Here is a 23,405-nt window from a genome sequence, read left to right as displayed (position 1 = left end):
CCAATACTGGATTGTCATTTGCCCTTGTGATGGCTCAGCAGTTAGATATGAGCTTTATAAGAACAGCAGTTCCTTGACACACAGAATTCTCTAGAAAAGACAAAGGAAACCTAGACCCCTTGAACACTGTTCTGTATGGGGCAGAAAGAGGGCAAAGATGATGCATTTGTATTTCTTGGTTCAGAATATGCTTCATTTTGCCAATGAATGATTTGTTCCAAGGACGTGCTAACTTCTAAATGAATCTTCAATCTGGGTCACTTCTGTGTAAGTGTAAGGAACGTGACAGAGAGCTGAAAAGTCAAGCAGACAGAAAAACTGTGTGTTCATGTGTGTTTGGAGATTTGCTCTGTATAAGTCTATGCTCAAGGAACAGTACAAAATGGTGAATGCCTCACTGATGTCAGCAAGAAGACTTTTAGAAGGCAATAATCCCCTGAAAAGGTAGTATTGAGGAGACTGAAGGTGGTTTCAATTTCTGCTGATGCAGAATAAAAAAAAAAGAACTTTCCAAAATTTCCGCTGTAGGTTTGATACTCATTTGCTGAACCTAATAACTCAGCATTTGAAGGAGGAAAAAGAGAACAATGAAGGTATGAAAACCACCCTCTCTGAACAGACATAAAATGACCTGACTCTAAGGTAGTAGTCAGAGACATGAGGAATTTGACTTCAGCTTCCTGCTTTGCCACTGGTATCCTGTCTTCTGACAGGAAAGGCATTGAGAAGGTCCTTGGGGTGCACCCAGATTCCTGGTGTTCTGCACCCATCTCATTAGTGCATGACTCCAAGAAATGCCTTGTTTGGCAGCAGTGGCACAGTTCCAGCACAGCCAGGTGTCTGTGTTCCCTGTCTGTACCTTGGGGATGCCCCCATGTTGAGTTGCTTGCATTTATAAACTCTCCCAGGCAGAGCTGGCTGATGTTTCAGATCCACTGAGCAAAGAGTAGGAACAGTTCAGATATGAGAATGGAGAAAGTCTTGGCTGCCTTTGCTGAGGAACTCCAAAGTCTGTGACCAATGCAAGCCATGTCAGCAGCCTTACTGCAAATCTACAAACCATGCAAACCTGCAAACCTGCAAACCATGTCACACAACAAGCACTTCAAAGTTACCTAAACCCAGTCCCTTACTCAGATACTATTAGCAGCAATTATTTTTAACAAAATCACACACCAAAATACGAACTCTTTCTGCTGCATGTCATACCCATAGATACACATCACACTTCAAACCTGGCTTACAAATTCTTTAAGGCTCATTTGCAAAAATATGCTGGAAATTCTACTGCCTGTAAGTTACGCAGGATAGACTCATTTGACTCAGGCATGGTCCGCTCTGAGATCTTCTGTCAGGTACTATTGACCTCATTAATGATTTCTGAGATTCCTCAAGGACATCATAAGCATGTTTAACAATTTTTCATGGTAGTTGAGGGGGCTGGAGAATTACTCCCTCGCATGGCCACACATACATAACTACATGCATGCAAACAATACATTTACATTCAGTGTGCTGGCATTGCACAGAAAGCTCTGTGTGTCTGTCATTGTTGATAGAATGAAAGACAAAGGTTAATATTAACATGTTTTATAGCTACAAAAGCTAATTACTTACTATACAGTCTGTATTGTTTGTGTTTAAGAAATCATATGCAAGCATATTCGCATCCAATCATGAAGTATTTTAGCACTTGTAACAGAACTCATTAAAATTATCTTGCCTATTCTAGGACACAGTGCAATAAGATTGTTTTGTAACCATTAGGCAATAATGGAGATTTATGTGCTGTCCTTTACAGTTCTGCTGGTAGGAATAATATAATACTAATTTATTTACATGCAAAGGTAATTATTTCATTTAAAAATGCAAGCCAGGTTTTTAATGTTACATGACGTCTTCTGTAAAAAGGCCTAATTAAAACAAACAGTGCATTACTATGACAGCTAAAGCTTTACAGGAAGTTTTGTTTCTTCTCAAAATAGAGGATTTTTGCCTAATTCTTGTCCACTCAGAACAATAACACAGGATCAAACACTTCTGCATATTTTTCCCCCTAGAGCAATACCTTTGAAATCATGAGTTCTAATAATGTTATCAGAAGGCATTCTTATAAAAGAAATTTTTTAGGACTGGAGAAGGTGAGTTTAAATAAAACCTTCTTTTTCTGACAGTTGATTCAAGCACATTAAAATCTTTGAGCAAATTGAATCTTTGATCAGACTTCAAGTACAATATTGTGCAGTCAGCCTTGTGTGTGTGGGCTTGGGCTTCAGCAATTTACCATTGTACCTGCAAAACACTGCTCATACTTTTTAAAGTTCAATTGCACAATTCTTATGCAGAATAATTTCCCATAGGAATTGTGTTTACATAGGGATTGTAGGATGTTGTGTGCAATTCCTTGTAAACATGATCACCCTTGACCCCTAGAACAGAACCAAAAGTGTGTTTTACCTTTGAGTAACACATGGTAAATATCATCTTGAATTCAGACTGCATGATCCTTAAGCAGTGATATTTTGCTGTCTAAAGGATGAAGTAAAAACAACCATTCAGGCCACCTACTGTTAAGGAAAGACAGTTCAGTACTAACGTTTTTCTTTCTTGGTTAAAGAAAATGGTGTCTGAGGAAACTGCTCTGCCAGGCTAGTTAGACCAATACAGGGTTTTGTCAGTTTGGTTTCATCCACTTCCATAAGGAGCTGCTTGCTGAATGGTACTTGAAGCTCCTCTCTGATAGAAAAGCTGTCTAAAAGCTGCATCACAGGACTTGGGCAGAAAAGGCAGGTGTTGTTTCCCACACTGACACAACACACTGGTTTTTACAGTTGCTCTCAAATATGTGGGTATGCATGTACATAAATGCAGTAAAATCTATTGAGACATCCTTGAAAGTGTCTGTAAATGTGTATTTCTTGAAATTGCTAGATCATGTGCCAATAGTCAAATTAGTTCCACTAAGATAAAGCTAATGTATCCTGTGTCGCTTGATGATCTGCAGGACATTTAAGGTTGGCTTAATGGAGCTAATTTAAGGTTTGCTAGTAATGTCATTCTAATCTAGTGTATGTTGGCTGGAATTCTTCCTGGTTTGCGATTATTTAAAAGTCCCAAATGTAAGGTTAATGGGGTGTTTTCATTGTAATATCAGAGACAGAGAGAGAACAAGGAAATGTCAGCAAGATGACCCTAGGACAAAATTGTTGTAATTCAGAGTAGTTTCCAGTATATTCCCATTTATCCTAAGATTGTTGCTGGAACTAATGAGGTTTGAGGACACTTAGTACTGTCAAATCACAATGGAGTCCAGAGACTTTCATAAAACCTTTCTATAACAGAATTGTGGAAGCTGAAGGCTTGGAATACTGAGGGGAACAATGATTCACAGTGCAGACCACACAACATATTGCTGAATACACAAATGCTACAGAATTACATATATATGTGTGTGTGTGTGTGTGTGTGTGTGTGAATATATATATTTAATCTTGTAGAATGAATTGGAATGTTTTTGAACACTACTTACATAAAACCAGAAATCTTTTAGCACTCATAGAAAAAGACAATACCTATAGAACATTCCTCTGACTAGACAATGGGAAACGGAATTGTCAATTCATTGTGTGCTTCCCCCAAGTAAAATTACAGTGATAACCAGAGGATATTTTAGTAAAACAGCTGAATTATCTACCCCCCTCTTCAGTGGAGCACAAGTCTAGGATTTAAGACACATTACTCTGCTACTGTTTTGACCCTACTGAGTGATGATTCTTTTTTGGACACATATGGTGAGCTTTCTGCAGCAGTGAGAGAGAGAGAAGAAAATTTAATGGAGGATGATTTTCTCTGAATCCAAATGATGATTAAAAAAATGTTGATTGTTGAATTCCATCTAGTTTAGTTAGGTTTTAGTTTCAGTGTCGGATTTAGCTGTGAAATGGGAAAGCTTAACATGATGAACTGGTGTTTGTGGAGACACACAAATGTATACATTTTGTTGTCTTTTTAACAAGCTCTTTGTCCTTGAAAGTAACATGCAGTTCAGTAGAGAATCCGGGTGCAGGCAGCTACCTGGATCAAACTCACTGCTATATGATAGTTGTTTAAAATATGTGGTATGCTTCAGTGTGCAATCTTTAAACAAAACAGCTCTAGCTTGTGGCTGTTGTTACACAGACTCTATGCAGATAAGTCACAAATAGCTGAGCATATGTGTGGTGCAAGGTTAAAACAATAACAAGCAGGTCGAATCATTCAAACACTGGAAATCACTTTGACTCCAGGCCAAAAGCTTAGCTGGAGATGATATCAGTATGGGATAAAAAGTGGATAAACTAACAGGCTTAGCAGCCAGCTTGTTGGAGTCAGCATATAGTATCTATACTTCCAGCAGTAGAGCAGATGGTCATATATTTAAGGAAGCACCAGACACAGAGTCAGGAGATCTGAATTCTATTCCTGGCTCTGCAGCAATGTTCCTATGTCACCTTGGGGAGTCACTTTTTTCCCCCTTTTTTCTTAATCTTTTAAGTAGTGGAAATAACATTTGCTTGTCTAACAGGGCAGTTGAGAGGCTAAACTGATGCTGAAACAAATGCTCTGAAGCTCTGAGAAGAATGTATGGAAGACATGCAAAGTGAGCTTTTCTGGAGAAAAGAGCACCACGTGGTTTCATGTTGCATGTTTGTGCCACGAATTTATGACCTTTTCTCCTCCCAGAAAGTTCCATGCCTTTTTGCCCACTATTTTCAAGGAGGTAATAAATGGGTTAAGCTGCCTTCCATGTTTGCTAGAAAGATAAGCAGCTGCCAGTAAGAACCTGACCAAAGAACAGACTTTATTACTGAGAGACACATTATTTATGCCCAAAAAGGCAATAGGCTTGTTGAAGTTAACTGCTCATCCCAAGATATTTTTTGCATTGGTAGAGGAATGATGTCTCTAATAGCCTTTATTCTGAATTCAGAAGTGCTGCTTGCAAGCTGAACATAAGTAGAAAATGAAGTATTGTCTTTCAGGAACAAACCTGCTGAAATCCCCAAAATAAGTCCATTTCTTAAATCAGAGAGATGTCCATAATTATTTCCACAGGACTTGCATCTAAAGCCCAGTAAAATCAACTAGACTTTAAAAGAATCCAAATCAAAGACCTAGCAAGCAACTTTCATTTCTTCTGAATTCTATATTCATTAAGCAAAATTACTCTATCTATCTACCTTCATAACTACTTGGTATCATAGGAATGATGTTTTCACCACAGAATAAACAGCTTCTGCTTTCAACATGAAGGTGAAAGCCCTCGGCTGGAGTAGAATTTTAGCGCTTACCATAATTTGTTCCATTTCTCTTTATGCCTCCATATATTTTTGTTCCTAGATTCTGAGTCCTTCTTAAGGGACTGAACCCCAGTTCAAAGCCAGGTCTTTTAAAAGGGCACAGACAACACTGCATAAGTTTTAAAAACATTAGTCTGCCTCATAGCAGTGGTGGAGACAAAGGAAACAAAAGCAAAGGTTATCAGAGCAAATGTCTTGAGTGTAAATATGAACTTCCAACATGAATTAGTTTTGCTGATTCTTCACAAATGAAGCTGCATCTAATCCTGTAAACTTGACTTCTTTCAGCTCTTCTGGAAGTCATTGTGGGTTGGATATCTACATGGGAGAAATACTCAGAATTTTCAGGTCCAGGCTCTCAAGAAGATTGCAATAAAAAAGAAAGGTCTGGTGTGATTTATGAAGAAGAGCATGTTCTTCTCTTGCCTGCAGCCTGGTTTTGTGAGAACACACTTTTGAGCTAAGCTGTTCCTCTTTTATACTGGGACAGTTCTGCAGTCTATTTCCTTGATAACAGCCCTCGTAAAAATGTAAGAGGACCCCATATGCTGATGAGAAGAATCTATAAATATCCCACGGTTACAGCACAGTATCATGTCCATTACATATGTACACAAACTGACTTACCGGAGTCTCTGCACCCCAAATCCATGCAGTTTTCTTCATCAAATCACCACAAGATAGTTTTAATCCAAGAGAGAGCATGAGGGAAGCAATTTCTTTCTGAAGGACTATGCTATACATCTAACTACAGTCTACAGATGTTTACTCTTGCTATGTGAACTAAACAAGAAATAAAATATTTCAGATAGTAACCAGCCCACTTTTTTTTAAAATATATAACACAAACACTCTTTATGACAGTGTAGAGTTGTAAGTCTGTGGCCAGAATCTGTGTCCAGATCTGGGCCAGATAAGAGGTGTTTAGATGAGACTCTGAAGTCCCAATATATCCCTTTTATGGAAATACTGGTTGTTCTTTCATGTCCTCTTTAGGTTAGGTAAGTGATAGAACTGCACTTAAGAGGTCACAGAAGTGTTCCATAAAGGCACAAACACAAAAAGAGTAAGGATAGAGCATATTTTACTATTGTTTTTCTGTTCTTCCCTATCTCTAAGACTTTTATGAGCAAACCATTATGATTTGCCATAGATCTTGCAGGTAACACTTTCTCTAAATACTACCAATTTTGTCACAAAACCTCTTCAAAGGCAGAAGGGTGACATGAAGAAAAATGTTCTTAATTCTTAGAAAAAGTGTTTCAGTAAGAATGTTGCCAATTGTGCTTGGGGTGCAGAAGAGACCTTTAAGGATTAAGAAAAAGTAAATTATGATTTATCTAGAACTATTTACAAGTGAAGTTAATGATTCTCCACGGGCAGGCTGCCCTCTAGGATGAGTCTAGTATATATATAATAATTGTATAATCCAGATCTTTCCTCTTCCTCTTTAGTTCTTCACTGTCAGTGGTGGGCTCTTTGTGCAAAGATGTGGCTTTCTCTTCGGATCATCTTTTCTCTGGGGATACTAATTCCTGGAAAATTCAGCTTGAAATTGCAATATGACAGGTGAGTGTGAACAGGGTTTCATAAAGAATTGTGCATGCAGTGAAGTTCTAGAAACTGTGTAAGAATAATAACAATTTTGAGCTGAAAACTGGACACAGGGTTACTAAGCTGTAAGTTTTGTAAGATTGGGAAAGAAAACATGAAGATGGGAAATGAAGAATGAGAGAATCAAATCCAAGCCAACAAAGACATAGCTAGAGCTGTAGGAGCCAGAGAATGGCCCTCAAATGCACCTCAGGATGTTCTGTTTCCATTAGTTGAAATTCATTTCACTTAGCCTCTTTCATAATGAACTTTGAAACCAGATGCTGCAGGAGTAAAATGCTTTTTCTGATTATAAAGCAAGGGGTATGACTGAGCAAAATTACATCTATTAATAAAAGACAGCTTAGGTTGTGTGAAAAAGATAGTGAAGACCTGTTGGAAATCTGTAACAATTACAAAAAAAAAAAAAAAAAAAAAAAAAAAAAAAAAAAAAAGCCAGGGGGGTTATTCTAGACAATCTTCATTCCAAGGTGTTCAGAGAATGAGATTATTACATTTTTTTATTAGTGATTAATGTTTTGAAAAGCATGAAATCTCTAGTTATGCTTTATTTTCCATTCTCAGTTCCACTTCGGAAAATGACTGATGTAAAATTATTCTGTTTGCCTGTCTAAACTATTTTTGTTCCATTCACCCTCAGCCTTCAAGGAATGGTAGGTAACTGCCATTGTGGCAGCTGGGATTTGCAGGGTGGGCATGACCACAGTGTGGAGGTCACCTATCCACATATAAGTTTATACATGGAATTTTCTAAAGTAAATGGAGAAAGTAGTCCGGTGCTGAATGCCTCTAGACAAATTATATCCCCTGGAATATAGTCATAAAAAGCACAGAAAACCAAGCATTACCTTCAGCAAGTAAGTTCCCTCATAATGTACCCATTCAGCAGCTCTCCTGGAAAATCTCCTAGCAGAGCATACAGAGTCACTACTTCAAAAGTGTTATTTCCTTGGATAATATTCAGTCTTTAGATTTGTATCTAAAGAGATACAAATTTGTAGAGATGCAGCTAGAGATTTCAGTAAATAGAATTCAGCAGGCCCTTGCTAATGTATTTTTCATTTTTATTTCTAATTATTGTCCAGACTTGAACCTTTTGAGTACTTGCATGGAATTTAAAAACAGGTATTGGATGGCCAGTCTGACATTGGGTGGGCAGCACCTACACAAAGACCAAGTCATTAGTAAAGCCCATTTTCATTGTCCTCTTCTCTGTTTAAAAATGAAATGACATATCAAATCTATGACCATCCAAGGACACACAACTTACGCTGAGAACAGTCCTTTAATTTGTTAAGAAAGCTAAACTGTAGAATTTTAAAAACTGTAATTCTCATGGGGTCACATGGGTTGACTTTGCACTTCTGCACTGAGAGATTTAGTCCATAATCATAAACAAATGTATGTTTTTTAATCTCAGTTTACTATTAAAAATGGTTTGTCTCCACACTGGCTATTGTGAAAGGTTTATCAGTAAATAAGAGCTGGCCATCTGGCAGCAATCTGACTGTCTGGAATTTCTCTGATTTGGTGTAATTAAGACATAATGTCAATGAGGATAGAAAGATATTACAGGATATTGTTTCCCTTCCTGATAGACAAAGAACAAAGCTAGCCTAGGCATTTAGAGAGAATAAACTCTGAACTGCAGCTGAGATGTTTATTCTGCTAGCAAAGATGTTTATCCTGCATCTACAAGGTTTATTACAAAGACATCATGACTGTTGTACCAATCTGTACAACATGACTGTCGTACCATTGCTGTCAGCAATACAAATATAATCATTTTGCCCCACAGATATGGGGCTATCAGCATCTCATAAACCAGTAGTAAACTGCTTGTTTTAACTATCAAGTTCTCACTCAACAAAGTTGATATTTTCAAGAGAGATGTAAAAACCCCACCAATTCCCCTATTCCTCTGGGGATAAAGTAAATGAATAGTGAATTCTACTTGTATTCATATTAAGCTGATAATTGTACATTCCTGCATGGAAGCACAAAAGACGGCAGTTGCAGTTCAGATGATGAGAGCATATTATGTTGATGCCCAAAATGACCATGGCTTGCTTTTGCAACAAGAATTTCTGTTACGAAAGCTTTAAAATGTAAAATGTTCATTTTTTATAGTTGTCTGAGAAAGACTCCACTGAAGTCACTGAAAGAGACTGTGAAACAGTTTTTGGTTGCCAGCAAATAGGAAAGTTTCTAGCATTCCCCATTCTATTCTGTTCTCATCAGGAGTGGATAACTGGTCTCCCACCTCTGAGTAATGCAATGCAGTTTCAACATCCACTCCTCACTCTGAAACTCTTTCACTGGAAACATTCCAATTGCTGTCAATCCTGGAAAGCTGATCTGAATGAACATTGAAAAACACAAAAAGCCTCCAAAGGCCTTTTTAACGGAACATATTGATTTGCTTTTTCTGCATTTCCATACATTTTATTTTGTTCTTTGTAAACTTTAAATATTTTCATCAGATAAGCCTGTAGTAGAGGAAAATTTCTTGGGATCTCATGAAAACATATACTAAGACACTGGATTCTGTATGTTTTCTCTAGAAATATAAAATGATAGATTCTGTACTATAAATTTTTATTTCATGTGAATTGAGTAAGAATATGCAGTTCTAGACACTGCAATATTCACTATTTTGGAATAAACTGGCTATTCTCATGACAAGCAGTTTGTGGACAACTCAAGTTCCTAGCAATGCTCATTTATCATGACTATCAAAAGTTTCTGCATGCTGAAATAGACCAGCCAAGCACAAAGTTAATCTGGAATTATTGAATAAATTCCAAATATGAGGAAAAAAAGTGACATCTTATCAAATAAGCAGTTTATCATGTATTACCAATGTCCTCATTTTGGTCCTGGTCCTGAAAAGGCAGAAACACACACCAGGGCTCATGCAAGCAGTTGGCTTCTGTGAAGCTGGTATGGTGAATAAAGCACTGCCACTGGCAAGGAAGCAAAGTGGCTAATGCTTTAGCAACAGAAAAGTCACATCACTTAGTCCCATTTGCAGCCAAAACATTCCACAAATTCATAGTTCATGTCTTTGTTGGAACAGCTCTGTCTTCCTTCTACATAACAAAAAATGTCCTTTTGATTTATGAAATCATGGATACTTTAACAGATGTTAAAACTGATCTTGTTTCTCTACCGAATTTCCAGGGACCAGGTTTTGCATATTGTGCCAGAAACACTTCAGCAAGTCCAGCATCTTCAGCTCCTTTGCAGTACTTTCACAGTAAGTTAAAACAACCACATGTTCCCAACGAGCAGAGTGGGGTCTTGGGCTGTAAAACAGATATGCATGTAGCTTATGAAAGGAATGAAGGTCAAAGCAAACTTGAAAAAGCTTTATTGAACTATTGATTTTTCTTGTTAGTGTAGTATGGAATTACCCTTCTACTACCTGAAGGAATTTATGTGAAGAAGTTAGTTCCTTTGCATGGCTCTGTGAAAGTGCTGTTCCTTATCAGTGGTGCCTGAGTCAGTAAAAACACTAAGCTTGTGCTGTGTGCTCTATGAACAGATGACTGGAGAGTTACTGGGACAATTTGAAGGAAAACTTCTTTCATTTGTTGATATGCAACTACTCTAATGTATTTCTCATTCTGAAAACAGAGTTTCATTTGTGCATTTCTTTCTTCTCTGCACAGCTGGATTTGTGGAAGCCCCTGCTGCCTGAAGACATCAGGGCTGGGGAAGACCTGCACATTAGGGTCCCAGCCCCTCTGGTGCAGGAGGTGAAAGACACCTTAGATCAGCATATGATCTCTTACAGGTACCATCTCTAATACCTTGATGGGGGAGTGTGGCTCTAATAATCTCCCTTGCTATCAGAAAAGGACCAAGGCTATCAGTGTGGCTCTAATAATCTCCCTTGCTATCAGAAAAGGACCAAGGCTATCAGTGTGGCTCTAATAATCTCCCTTGCTATCAGAAAAGGACCAAGTATCTGATAAACAGTCAGCTAGTACCAGCAATAGGACCCAACCTTTGTTACAAATGCCTCCAACTTACCTTGACCAGCCAAACCCAGAGATGCTATGAACCTTTAAAAGCCCATTTGCCTCTGCCCTATGTATCTACTTTCCACCTGTCCTGGGCTGTGACTTTGGAGCTGGAACCTGAGACAGCCCAATCTGTCTTGTTTCCTGCTGTGGCCTTCTCAGTGGTCACTGAGAAGATGGCACTTGGATATAAGACTCAGTTTTTTAGTCTAAACTCAAGAGGCCAAACTCGGTGTAATCACTACTTCTAGGAGCATGCTTTGCTCTTGGAACACATGGATATCTGAATGGAGGGTCCTTCCACTTCTGGAGTTTTAATTGGTGTCACTGCAGGGAAGCAGTCTCTACCTCTCCTTTTCCTTTCCCCGTCTCTTGTTACTCCTCTGGTTTGGAGAAGAGATCTTTCTAAGTGAATATCCAGCCACATTCTTTAAAAGCTTAATTTTTCTACCCCACTCCCTTCACCAGGCTGGTGAGAATTTCCTGGCAACATCCAGCCAAAGAGAGACATCCCAGCTTGGGACAAAGATCCCAGTGGCAGGTGGGCACTGTGCTCACAACTGGAGCCACAACCTGCAAATGTCCCACAATGTTTTATCACACCTATGCAGCCACGTCTTCCCTAACTTACAACCAGAATATCTAATCCAGATACAAAGAGTGTTTATAAAGGCAAATGGGATTAAATAAGTTCTGTTCCTCACACAGTCCTGTTCACATTTGGAATTGACTTTTTCAGGTAACCAGTAGCTAGTTTAATTTAGCTTTATTTAATGTAAATAACCCTGTAGTCATTCAGGGCTGATGACAAATGGCCTATGGACATACACTGACATTTACAAATCAAAGATGAGTTTAAGGAGGATTGGTGTCACTTCAAAGCTGTTTTGAGTTAAAGCTGATCTTGACATCCTGCATCTTGCCTGACATGTTCCTTTAGTAAGTGTGATGCCCTGACAACCAGAGATGAAGAGATACGAGGTTGAAGCCAGTACAAATTATCTAGCATGAGGTTTAGATATTCAGTACTTGGACAACATTCCAGAGGATATTTAACCTCTTTTTTATGTCAAGACTCTTCATTTTCTAATGGTTTCGACTGATTCTAGTGGAAATTTAAATACTAACCCGAAATTAGCAGCTCAACTTTGTTTTCCCTCGGCCAGTACTGAATCTACCTTACATAGGGTTCTAAAGAAAGAGAGGAGTAATTATTAGTCAAGATGAAAATTTTGGGTTTGAATTGCAAAAAGGCTGAGATGAGTACAACAATAATAGAGTCAAAGTTCCTATAACAGATTCAAAGCAGGAACCACCCTTTAGAAGGCACTTGACGTGCAGGGAAGGTAACATGACAGTTAGGTAAATAATGATAGAGACATAAATGACAAATTATAATAAGGACATCAATATTCCAACTGTGTCAGACCCTGTGGTTTCAATTCTCCAGAGCACTGATAACGTATTTTGTGCGTGTGGTTTCACTTCATGGGAATTTTCATTGCCTGAATTTTAGTTTGAAGTTTAGATGTGAAAAAACATCAAAGCTCAGAGTTAAAGTCAGCTGTAACTACTGTTAAAAGTTTCTTATGTGCAGTTTCCAGAAATGCTGAGAAGTGCCACTGTCAGCAGAAAAGCCTGTTAGTGCTTCCAGCATTTGAGATCAACAGTGTTGGAGCTACCTTTGCAATTGTCTTATCGCAAGCATTTACAATGAGCACAGATTTGCAGCAGTTACAAGTTACTGATTGCAGTGACAAGAACAGCCTCTGATCCAAAGTCCACTAAAGCAAGGAAAAGGTTTTATTGACTCCCTGGATCATGGAATCATGCCTCTGTTATACTAGTTTCTGAGCTATTTTTATAGCTAAAAAGCAAAAAGACCTTTTTGAAGGAAATAAGGGGTTTGTTCCGAGTTTTGCGAATTGCAATGAATATTTCTGTGAAATCTTTGCCAATTGAAAATGTCTCAATAAAATACAATGAAACCCTAATCTTAAATTTTTCTCTTTTGCTTCCTTTTCTCAAATGTGGTATTTTCGGAATTTTGCTTAAAAATAGAAGTGGTGAAGAAAAGAAAATCTTGAAATTTTTTTCTTGGTAGAAATTTGGCAGCTTAAAAAACCTGGTAAAAATTATTATTGTTAAAATCCTGTGAAAATCTCAGTACTTTGAACTTCATTTTACATAAAAGTAACCCTGGCAAATCACAACAGAAGAGGTTAAATCCTTTCATTTGCTGACATAAGCAATGTACCCACCATGGCAGTTCTGCAGTAACTGTTCAGGATTGTTTTCTATCTTCCCTTTCTCCATCCTTCAGGGTCCTAATACCTGATGTACAGAAACTTGTGGATCAGAGCATGCCAAGGGAGAGGAGCAGCGCCAGAGAGGTCTCAGGAGGTTATGCCTACACCGAGTATCATCCAATGGAAGAGGTAAAGAAGAACCGAACTCTGCTTGTGTGTTTTGCTGTTTTCTGTTCTGTAAATGCCACAGCAGGCAACTCTGTGTTTGCAGAAAGCTCAGCTAAAGTCAGTGGACCTCTTTCTGACTTTCCTCTTTAAAAAATCAGTCCTTACTTTTTGACTAAAATTCTAGCCTCTTTGAATTGAATATGGATTTGCCATTGGCTTTGATTAAATCCTCAATTCTTCACTGAACAAAACATAAAATGCTTTGTGCAAAGTAGCTGCACAGTTTTGTAGATAATATTCTGTGGTTCGTTTGGTTGGTATGCTACGTTTCTACCCTGTCAATCTTTATCTCTAGTTTTTATTAAGTCTCAGTTTGGTGCTGGGTCAAATGTGAAGTACAATGACTATTGTGGTGTCTGGAATCCCAGTGAGGAAGAAGAGGTGAACAGTGGGATATCTGTAGAAAGAAGTAATTTAAGGGCAGGGTTTTGACACTTTAGGAGAAAACACTGTCATAGGGATGGGCAGTGATGACTTCTTGGTGCCATGTTTCACACAGCAGTTGGCAAACCTGGAGAAAATCAGAGCATGGTGGTAATTCTTTCTCCTAGCTGCATAATAAAAGTGAGAGAACAGAGTCAACCCTCACGTATATTTTGCTTGAGCTACCCTTTGAGGATGACTGCTGCTGACTCAGATGTGGAAAATCAGTGCTGAGAGGGAAGAGACTGTAATACTGTTTTGAAGAGTTGATGGTATGACTTCTTACCTTGGGCACTCAACAAGAAGATGCCCAACAGGATGGGCATGTTGAATGAAATCCAGAATGGAGTATCCATATTGTATTGCAGCAATATTCTCTTTCAACACCTAGTGAGACATGGCCATGCCTTTGCCCAAGGGCACGTGAAACACCTTCCATGCCTGTAAGTGGCATCACAGACTGAAATAAATTGAGAAAAATGTTGCTTCTCTAAACAAAAGAAAATGCTTTAAGGTGGAAATGCAAGTGGGAAAGAGAAGGAAACTCCCACTTTGGAGTAAGAATTCTTTGCAATTATTTCAGATTTATCAATGGATGACTCAGATTCAGAAGAACAACAGTGAGCTGGTGACTCAGCACTTCCTGGGGAAGACATTTGAGAATCAAACAATGTATTATCTACAGGTAAGGGAGGAAATTTTCCTTAATAGTAAAATATATCTTAACAATAAAAGTACTTAGGAGAAGACAGGATTCAGATGTTTCCTAAGACGGTGTTCACCCCAACTCACTGAACAGGAGATGGTTTTACTCCTCTACATTACAGTAAGATTTGCCAACTTTCACGGACACTATCATTATGAGCTTTCTATTGCTATTATGTACTGAAAACAACAAATTTAACTGAAGCCTTGTTTAGAAATACAAATCAAGATGAAACTAGCTTGGCAACAGCTGTGTGTGAAGATAAAGACTTTTGGTTTGTTATTTTTATTACTTTTTACAGCAGATAGCCTTTCTGCTAGCAGTATTCCATGACTTTTTTTTTGGACACACTGGCAAAAACCATAGTCTTACTATTTGGGTTAGTTATTGCCTAATCTCTTACTATCACCGAGTAGTATTAGATTACCTGCCTTTTTGTTATTCCTCTTCTAAAAAAAATACAAACATTAAAAGCCTTCAACTAAGAGCAAGCACTCCTGTGAATGACAAATACAAGTGAAAAAGGAAAAAAATGAACTGTTCAATTAACTGTTCTACTGACACTCCTGCTCAACAGACACTTCAAATCTCATGCCTCGTGATACTATAGAGATTGGGTTATTATGAAAAAGAGCTTGTCATAAAGATATCTGTAATAATAATAATAATAATCTCAGATGGCTCGATGGCATATCAAGGCACATATTTTATGTTTTTTTGTATTACATTAAACTATTTTATTGTGATGTAACAGTTTTTAAATTATCACATTTACATTCTCTCAGATCAGCCAACCCTCAAATAAACCCAAAAAGATAATTTGGATGGACTGTGGAATTCATGCCAGAGAATGGATCTCTCCAGCCTTCTGTCAGTGGTTTGTGAAAGAAGTGAGTCCTTACTCTTCCATTTAGATAATAAGAAAACCATATCACTTTAGACACTTCAGTTCTCTTTTCTGTTGTGGTACCAAAAATTATGCTTTTCTGTTAAAATGTGATTTGCAAAATTAGTGTATATTAGAGATATCTGTGGAGACCAAAGTCCAAATCACAGTTTGAGATATGAGATAGTATTAATGCGCCAGTTTCTCCACCTGAGTATTTCCAAAGTCTTCTGAAACTCATATCAACCTCTCCTTTACCCACAGTGCTGTTGGGTCAAGCCTCCCTGTATCAAAAAGTCACAGTCCTCTTGAAATAAAGAAAGCCTAATCTATGATATAGCAATGTTCCATGTGTACAGAAAGTACCTGGCCCACTGGAGATCAAGTAGATGTTGAGTATCATGGTGATATCCAGGAGTGAGTGATTACCTGATGATAGCTCTAAACTTGCTTTTTCAGTAAGTATCTTTAAATCCTCTGCTCAGTGCTCTGTATTTTTTCTTTTCAGATTCTTCAAAATTACAAAACTGACCCAAAGATAAGCAGGTTTCTACAGAATTTGGACCTCTATGTCTTGCCAGTTCTCAATATTGATGGCTACATCTACTCCTGGGAAATAGTAAGTAGTGAAAATCCAGGAACTAGATTGAAAGTCAGATGGGCCTAGAATGTTTTGTTACTTTTAGATAGGGTCATTGAAATTAAACAGAAAACAGCAATACTCACATAAATCCTCTCATGAGAGAGAGATTTTGTTTCTCCTGGCAAATCAGTGATCACTTGTGATTGCAAACATCATGAGACTTGAGAAGACAAAACACAAGACCAATTGTTTTTGGGTTTCTGGGGATGGGATTATTTCTTTGATAACAGCTCAAGGCCTGGTTGTTGGACTTAACTATGTCTGGAAGAGTCATTAATTCTTCATAAAAGATATCTAGCAGCAGATGGGTCTTAGCACCTTTGCACGGGACAGGAGGAGAATTGGTCAAATATCAGGCTATTTTGTTATGAAATAGGTGTGCCCTCCCAAATAATCTTGTTCTTCTGATACAGAGAATAATGCAAAGTGTTGGTCTTTAGCCACTCACACCATGCTTTCAGGTCCCTGTGCCCAGCTGAAGCATCCTTTAATGCAGAACCTTTGGCTGGCCCATGGCTACCATCATGTGGCTGTCTCCCTGCTTGCTCCCTGGCAGGTGTAGGTTATACCAAACCTTGCACTCGGATCCACAGGTAATTCAGCTGGGAAGCTCATACAGGCAGTGCAGTGAGGTCTGCACAGAACCAAGTATAGCCGTGAGTATAGCAGGGAACCAAGGAGCAGTAGGAAGATTAGCTGACAAAAAAGAATTAATTTTCCTGAATTGGAAGCATACTTCCATCTCTTATCCCTCACAATGCCAGGTCTTGCTTAGGAGTGCCATACTGCACAGAAGCAGTTGAATACCCCAGAAAAAAGTATACTCTAAAAAAAAGGTCAGGAGTCTTATTTTAGGGTGCATGCAGGTTTGTAGCAGATGAGTGTGGCTGTAGTAGGTGAATTGCTCTGTCACTGAGCTTTATCATATTTGCACACAGAGTTGTACTCTTACAATACCTGGGTTAGTAAGAATGCAGAGGTCAAAAATTAAGGAGTATTTACAACACATATTCACTGGACCATATGGATCATTGAGTTATTATTATGTAACAGAGGTTACTTTTCTTCAGGATCGTTTGTGGAGGAAAAGCCGTTCTCCATATGAGAATGGCACTTGCTATGGCACAGATCTGAACCGAAACTTCAATTCATCCTGGGGCAGTAAGTTTGAAGTATTTTGGATGGTGAACACAAATGTAAAGCAAGAGTAATAACTAGTTTCTGAAATAAAATGTAGTCCTATAAGAAAGGAATATTCATCTTGTTGTCATCAAGGCCTATGTTAAAATAAAATCCTGATTTGTCAAAATATTAACTCACTGACTTTCAACCAGCACTCATTTTTGTGAGCAGAAAATTGCTCTTACGTAACTATACCTCTAACTCTCTGCAGGAGCAAGCATCAGCTCTAGGAAGGAATGTTAGGAGTTAGTCACTTAACAGCCAGCATTTACATTTACTATGAATTTCAAGGAGCCTCCGAAGCTTCCCTGGCATGTGGTACACTGTGGTGGTGTCAGAGTGTTTTTGTTGCAGCCATCCTGTAAATGCACAATAAATATTTCAGTCCTGTAGCAAATTTTAGTTGCTACCTACTGAGTGTAATGCTCAAGTCCCACTGAGCTGTCTAGTCCCCTGCCCACATAAACACATGCCTTAATACTCCAAGATAAATTTCCCAGTTCCCTCTGAACTGGTGTTCTACATTTCTCCATTGATTCAGTGTTTCTGTTCCTGCCCAGGTGTTGGTATATCTTTTAACTGCAGCAGTGATATCTTCTGTGGATCTGGACCAGAATCAGAGCCTGAGACAAAAGCCGTGGCTCAGTTTATCAAAAGCAAGAAAAGTGACATTTTGTGCTATTTAACAATGCACTCCTATGGACAGCTCATCCTCACTCCATATGGCTCCACAACCAAACCTCCAAGTAACAATGAAGAACTGGTAAGGCAGAACATTCATCTTCTACCTTTATAGAGAGCAAGTAGAGGCAGTAGTATGTGGTGTAACTTTACTTGAACTCTTGCCTTTCCTTCAGAGGAGCTGGGCTTGTTCAGGGACTTGGCTTCCAGAGTTACTGCTCCTCTGTTCAGTATCAGTAAGGTTTATTTGCCTCAGAAATCCTAATTCTTCATCTTAAATCAGGAAAAACCGAACTATTACAGATAGGGTTAATGCAAAGCAAGGTAACTGGAGAAGAGCACCAACTTTTATTGCATAAAAGAATGAATTTGTATATATAGTTATGATTGTATCCAGAAAGGGTATTCCAAACATGCTCTCAGAAAAATGAGAGCAAATTAAGTACCTATTTCTTGGTTTCTTCTTCCCTCAGTTTCTGAGTGTTCTGATTTCAGTTCATTTACATGTGTATTTATGAAGATTCAAGTAGCTGAAGCACTAGTCAAGAGCATGAGGGATTTGGGTTTGGACTTCATATGAGTCATTGGAGAAGTCATTTATTTTGTCTATGGATCAGTTTCTGAGGATGGTGGGCCTGTGGCAATTAAACTAAGAGGTCAATCACTGCTGTAGTCAGTACCAGTGTCTTATACAGCATAGACTCTAAATTCTCCAAAATACAGGCTCTAGCTTTACAGTAAAGCAAATAGCATCTCTACCTAGTAGCAGAGTAATCTTTAAAATTTTAAAACAATTTGCATTACAAAGAATCAAGAAAAAAATTGTCCAAATTTTCTAATGGGTTCCTCTAAAGACTTGAAGTAATATCAAAACCTAAAGCTGATCATATGTAAATGTAAAGCTGAAAGAGACAAAAATTTTGGTCCACTCAAAATAATTGCCAAAGATACTGCCACTGATGCCAATGCTGTTCCTATTTTGAATTTGCAGATGCAAGTTGCAAAGGAAGCAGCTGCTGCATTGAAAGGAAAGTATGGGACCAGCTACAAAGTAGGATCAACTGCTTTAATTTTATGTAAGTTTTTTAATGTTTCCCTTTGACTGCTCTGTGTTTCAAAGAATTTTTGTGTCACATGCATCAGCAAGTACTGTTTTGCTGAGTTTCTACTTTGAGTAATATTTAAAGGCTGTTTTGGTGCAACATGGCAGCAGCAGACATTTGAATACAAGATAACTCTGTAAGTTATAAAGCTGACTGCAGGAACAAACGAAGCATTGGTCAGAAGCTAGTTCCTACATGGATTCCTCACAGATCCATCACAGGGGACAGAAGGAGATTGGTGATAGATCATCCTGACCTTGCTGAAGTCAGCAGCTAAAGTCCTATTTGTCTTCACTGAAATCAAGCAAAAATTAAAATCCCACTCAGGTCCACATTTACTCCAGCAGACATTATCACAAGGCAGCTGCTTGCAATTCTGTGTGAAGTGTATCGGTTTCAGCCCTGTTCCTAATAGACTGGATGGCCACATCACGAACACATCATAGCTAATACAAGTTGACAGCCTTTACAAAGAGGATTGAAGGCCCTAGAGACTGCCTAGTAAACCCAATATTTTCCCAGTAAGCAATAAGTCACGCTAGTCAGTGAGAACAGTAAGTAGCTGGCTCCAGAACCCATGCAGTTTGCATATTCCAGTGGCTGTCTCTGCCAGTCCCTGAGTGACAGCCCCTGAGTCACAGACTGCATGAGCAATGCAGTGTAAGTGCAATGCAACCTGCCTGTGCCTAGGGCTGCATTTTGCCAGGGTTTGTACTTACACTGAATAGGTAAGAAAAACAATCCACAAGGAAGAGGAACAGAGATACAGGAGAAGCCAGAAATTTTTCAGATTTGACCAAAATTATGTTTTAAAAATAATTCTAGTCAGTATCCATGTAGGAAATGAAGTACAAAAACAGATAAACGTCCAATCCAACTTGTACCCCACACTAATCACAGTAAAAAGCTAAAAACACAGAATCCCTGAAACTCATCTCTTATTATTGTACAATATCATTTTATAAAGAATCGTGTCACTTAGGAAACTCCATGGAAGACTTAGTATAGGTAAGAATTACAGCACCTAGAAACTGTTCTCTGTGTCACAGTGATACATGGTTACTGCTTAGTTCAGGGATTCCGGTATAACCTTGTATTAACTATAACAAGAAGTATTTTCAAAGAAGCATGCTTAATAGAAATATCTCCTCTCTATTTTTAAATTCACAGACAATAACTCAGGCTCCTCACGGGACTGGGTCCACACGATTGGCATTCCACTCTCCTACACATTTGAACTGCGAGACACAGGTGACTATGGATTTCTTCTCCCCACTAACCAAATCCAGCCCACGTGTGAGGAGACTATGTTGGCTGTGACAACTATCATAGACTATGTTGATAAGAAGTACTTCCCCAATGGAGACGTGATGCTGACCTCCAGCAGCTTGGGCCTGAGCCTTTGCCTGAGTATTGTACTTACATGGACTGCTCTTTAAGAACAGCTTAGCCCAGCAAGAGACTCACATGAAAAATACAATGTCCCCTCAAAAATAAAAGGTTATATCAGCAAAGGAATTTAATGTCAAGTATTTCAATAAAGACTCATCTCATAAAATAAAAGGATGTGTGGTTTGATAGCTATGTTTTTGGGAAGAGGGAAAAGATAAAGAGCTGTGGCAATTTCCCAAGCTTCACTTGATGGCTCTGCTTATTCTTTAAGTGACCTTAAAACATTCATTCATGACAAGCACCCATGGGGACAGAGCACCGTTTCTCCCTGGTTCTTTGGAGCATGTTTTCAGGGATTCACCTGGGCCTGTGCAGCCCTTCTGTCAGGCACAGTCCTAACCTGTCACAATCTTCCCTACTGCCTGAGTGTGCTGACTGCTCTGTGTTGCTGGCCTTAGCAGGATGCCTGTGACTTAAAAGTCTTCAAATCCCACTACAGAAAATTGGATGGCTTCCTTGTCCTCCACTTTCCTTCCCTAATTTCCTGGAATTTGTTAGAAAATTCAGGCCCTCAAAAGCTGGTGAAAGGTCATGATCAGGAAACCATCTACAACAGCCTGAAACAAGGTGAAAAGCTGAACTGGTGCCAGCATATAGGGAGGTGTGGCCCTGTCAGTTGGATGCAGTCAGATTACAGAAGATAGAAGAAGATAGAAGGTGCCCAAATCCTCCAAAAGTTTGAAAGCAAAAGCGAAAAGAAAGAGAAGGATGGGGTGCTATTCCTACAAACAGACCAGAAAATTATTTTCTTGCATTGTCAACTTCCAAAACCGACTAGTGGTGACATTTATCCTCCTTAATTTAGACTCCTGAGGGATTTCATTGAAGATTGTACATTTAAAAAAAAATCTATTTGCAAAGAGGTTTCTTTCTTACCAACCACCTTAACCCTTTGGAGCTGTCTGTACAGAAGGGGGTCCAGTTGTCTGCTCTCTATCATTTGGGAGAGCCTGCAACCTTCAGAGATTTGTCTGGGATCTTATGCAAAACTAAAAGGGAAGTGGAGTGCCAGAGAAAGAAAATATTTCAGCCCATTGAGCAGGGACTCTCCAGTTGATCCACTCAAAAGGGAATGCCAAGGTAAGAGCTTCTGTGTTGTTACAGCCAACACCAGAGGGTGCAGGGCATTCACTGAAATAAGGAAAGCCTATTTTAACCTGTACTCTGCTTTTGAATCCAGGAGTCCTCATCTCAGAAATATGTCCACCAGGTTTGGCTCCTACAGGTAACAGATGGGGGTTTTGTCATGATAGAAAATTAAGAATCCAGGGAATAAGAAAATAAAAAGTATGAAATGTCTGATTTTCTTAACAAATGTCAAGATTGTGCTTGAGAATTGAAGAGTACTAATCAGAGATTTTTCAACAAAATATTTCCAGCTTTGGGGAAGAGAATGCTGTCCAATTATCTTCCAATGTTGCCAAGAGAAAGATGTGTATCACTTCACCATGGTATCATTTAAAAAAGATAAGATACAACCTTACTGTGATTTTTCCAAAGCACATCCTGTTGTCATTTTGTCTGTATTATTAGTTGACAAATCTTAGCTCCTGTGTTCATTGTCCACAGATTATTACCAATTGGTGTAACTAAATCTGCCTAACTCCTGCAGGTTCCCCAGGGCATTGTCTTTCCAGACCAACCACTCATTTACAGTAAGACCCGTCTGTTGTTAGGTGCTGGAGCAGGTGTCACTAATTAGCACCTCTCCCCACAGAAGCTGCATTCCCTAAACTGCTGTTTAATTTAGGATGTGACTTTCAAATCTTTATATTTGTATTTGTATATTCTGTCTTTGGAGCTGTGAGAAACTAGACAAGTCCATCTGGCCCATGACTGTGAGCTATCTTTAAGCAAGTGAGGTTTGACCACAAGTGTTCTGTAGCCATTTGCTGGTGCTCCCCAGTGCCACCAGCAGCAGATGGCAGCACCCTCTGGGAAACGATGCCCACATGCTGACCTGGCCAAAGCCAACCCAAGCCTGGGCTGCCACCAAACACTTTCCAAACCTAACTCACGACTATGTTGGTAGGAAAATGCTGCCAGTCAGGGCTTCCTTTCTGGATTCAGAGACATTGCACAGCTTCTATGCCCGGAGCCAGAGAGGAAGTGAACTGGTTTTGCTGATTGTGGGTATCTTCTGGTAGAAAGATTTATCACTAAAAGATACAACCAGGTGTGTCCTAAAGCTAATTAGCAGGCTTCTGTGGAATGGCTCAGTCCCTCACTAGCTCCTCTTGTTGTAATAACATCCATCAGGCATGGGAAGATACTCCTGAACAGGGCACTGAGGCAAGAGGATATGGGGAGATTTTACCCCAGCACTGCCAGCATTCAATAATCATAGAAGTGGAGAGGAAGCCTTTGCAGAAAAAAAAAAAAAATATATATATATATATATGTATATACATATATATATGGCAATAATCATTACCTAAAAGAATGTCTACTGATTATGCCTGTGTGTACAGCTCCTTGGATCTGTTAGCAATGGCTCACTCCTTTGTGCAGGGAAACCACAAATGAACATTGTGTGGAAGCAGCACCTTGCCCTTACTGCAGAACAGACATCCTGCAAGGAGTGCTTACAGCCCCTCTTAGGAACTATCATTGCACAAGCAAGGCACAATCATTAAAAGGCCAAAGCTGCAGCAAATTGTTGTTTACAATTTCACCTGGGCTCTATATTTCACATACCCTCCCAGTTTGCTGAGCTCTCTGTGTATCTGTTGTGCCTGTACAAGAGTGACATGTATGGCCGACAAAAATCACTCCAGAGATGGTGTATTTTATCAATTGTGTTTTGCAAAGGAAAATTTTAAAGAAAAATGTAGTATGGCTGTCTGCTGAAACTCCCCTTACTTCACAAAT

The 23,405-nt window shown here is 38.9% G+C and overlaps 1 protein-coding gene across 1 annotated transcript; it reads left to right on the top strand.

The window, feature by feature from the left end:
- Positions 1-6,828: 6,828 nt before the first annotated feature.
- Positions 6,829-20,618, top strand: CPO (carboxypeptidase O). Its single transcript, XM_066323302.1, has 11 exons — positions 6,829-6,908; positions 10,137-10,212; positions 10,628-10,752; positions 13,305-13,419; positions 14,465-14,566; positions 15,373-15,477; positions 15,982-16,092; positions 17,187-17,277; positions 17,859-18,061; positions 18,971-19,055; positions 20,253-20,618. Exons 1-11 carry the CDS (start codon positions 6,829-6,831, stop codon positions 20,519-20,521), a joined length of 1,362 nt encoding a protein of 453 aa, XP_066179399.1. The 3' UTR covers positions 20,522-20,618.
- The last annotated feature ends 2,787 nt before the right edge of the window (positions 20,619-23,405 follow it).

The sequence above is a fragment of the Sylvia atricapilla genome, chromosome 7, assembly GCF_009819655.1.
Source record: "Sylvia atricapilla isolate bSylAtr1 chromosome 7, bSylAtr1.pri, whole genome shotgun sequence".
Taxonomy (NCBI): Eukaryota; Metazoa; Chordata; class Aves; order Passeriformes; family Sylviidae; genus Sylvia; species Sylvia atricapilla.
The sequence above is the reverse complement of the archived record's forward strand: the minus strand, read 5'-3'. Positions and strand labels throughout refer to the sequence as shown.

Excerpts from the sequence above, each read along its gene's own strand:
- CPO (XM_066323302.1), top strand. The coding sequence starts at position 6,829 with ATGTGGCTTTCTCTTCGGATCATCTTTTCTCTGGGGATACTAATTCCT. Across the intron at positions 10,213-10,627 it reads TCCTTTGCAGTACTTTCACA|CTGGATTTGTGGAAGCCCCT; the intron begins GTAAGTTAAAAC and ends TTCTCTGCACAG. Across the intron at positions 15,478-15,981 it reads GTCAGTGGTTTGTGAAAGAA|ATTCTTCAAAATTACAAAAC; the intron begins GTGAGTCCTTAC and ends TTTTCTTTTCAG.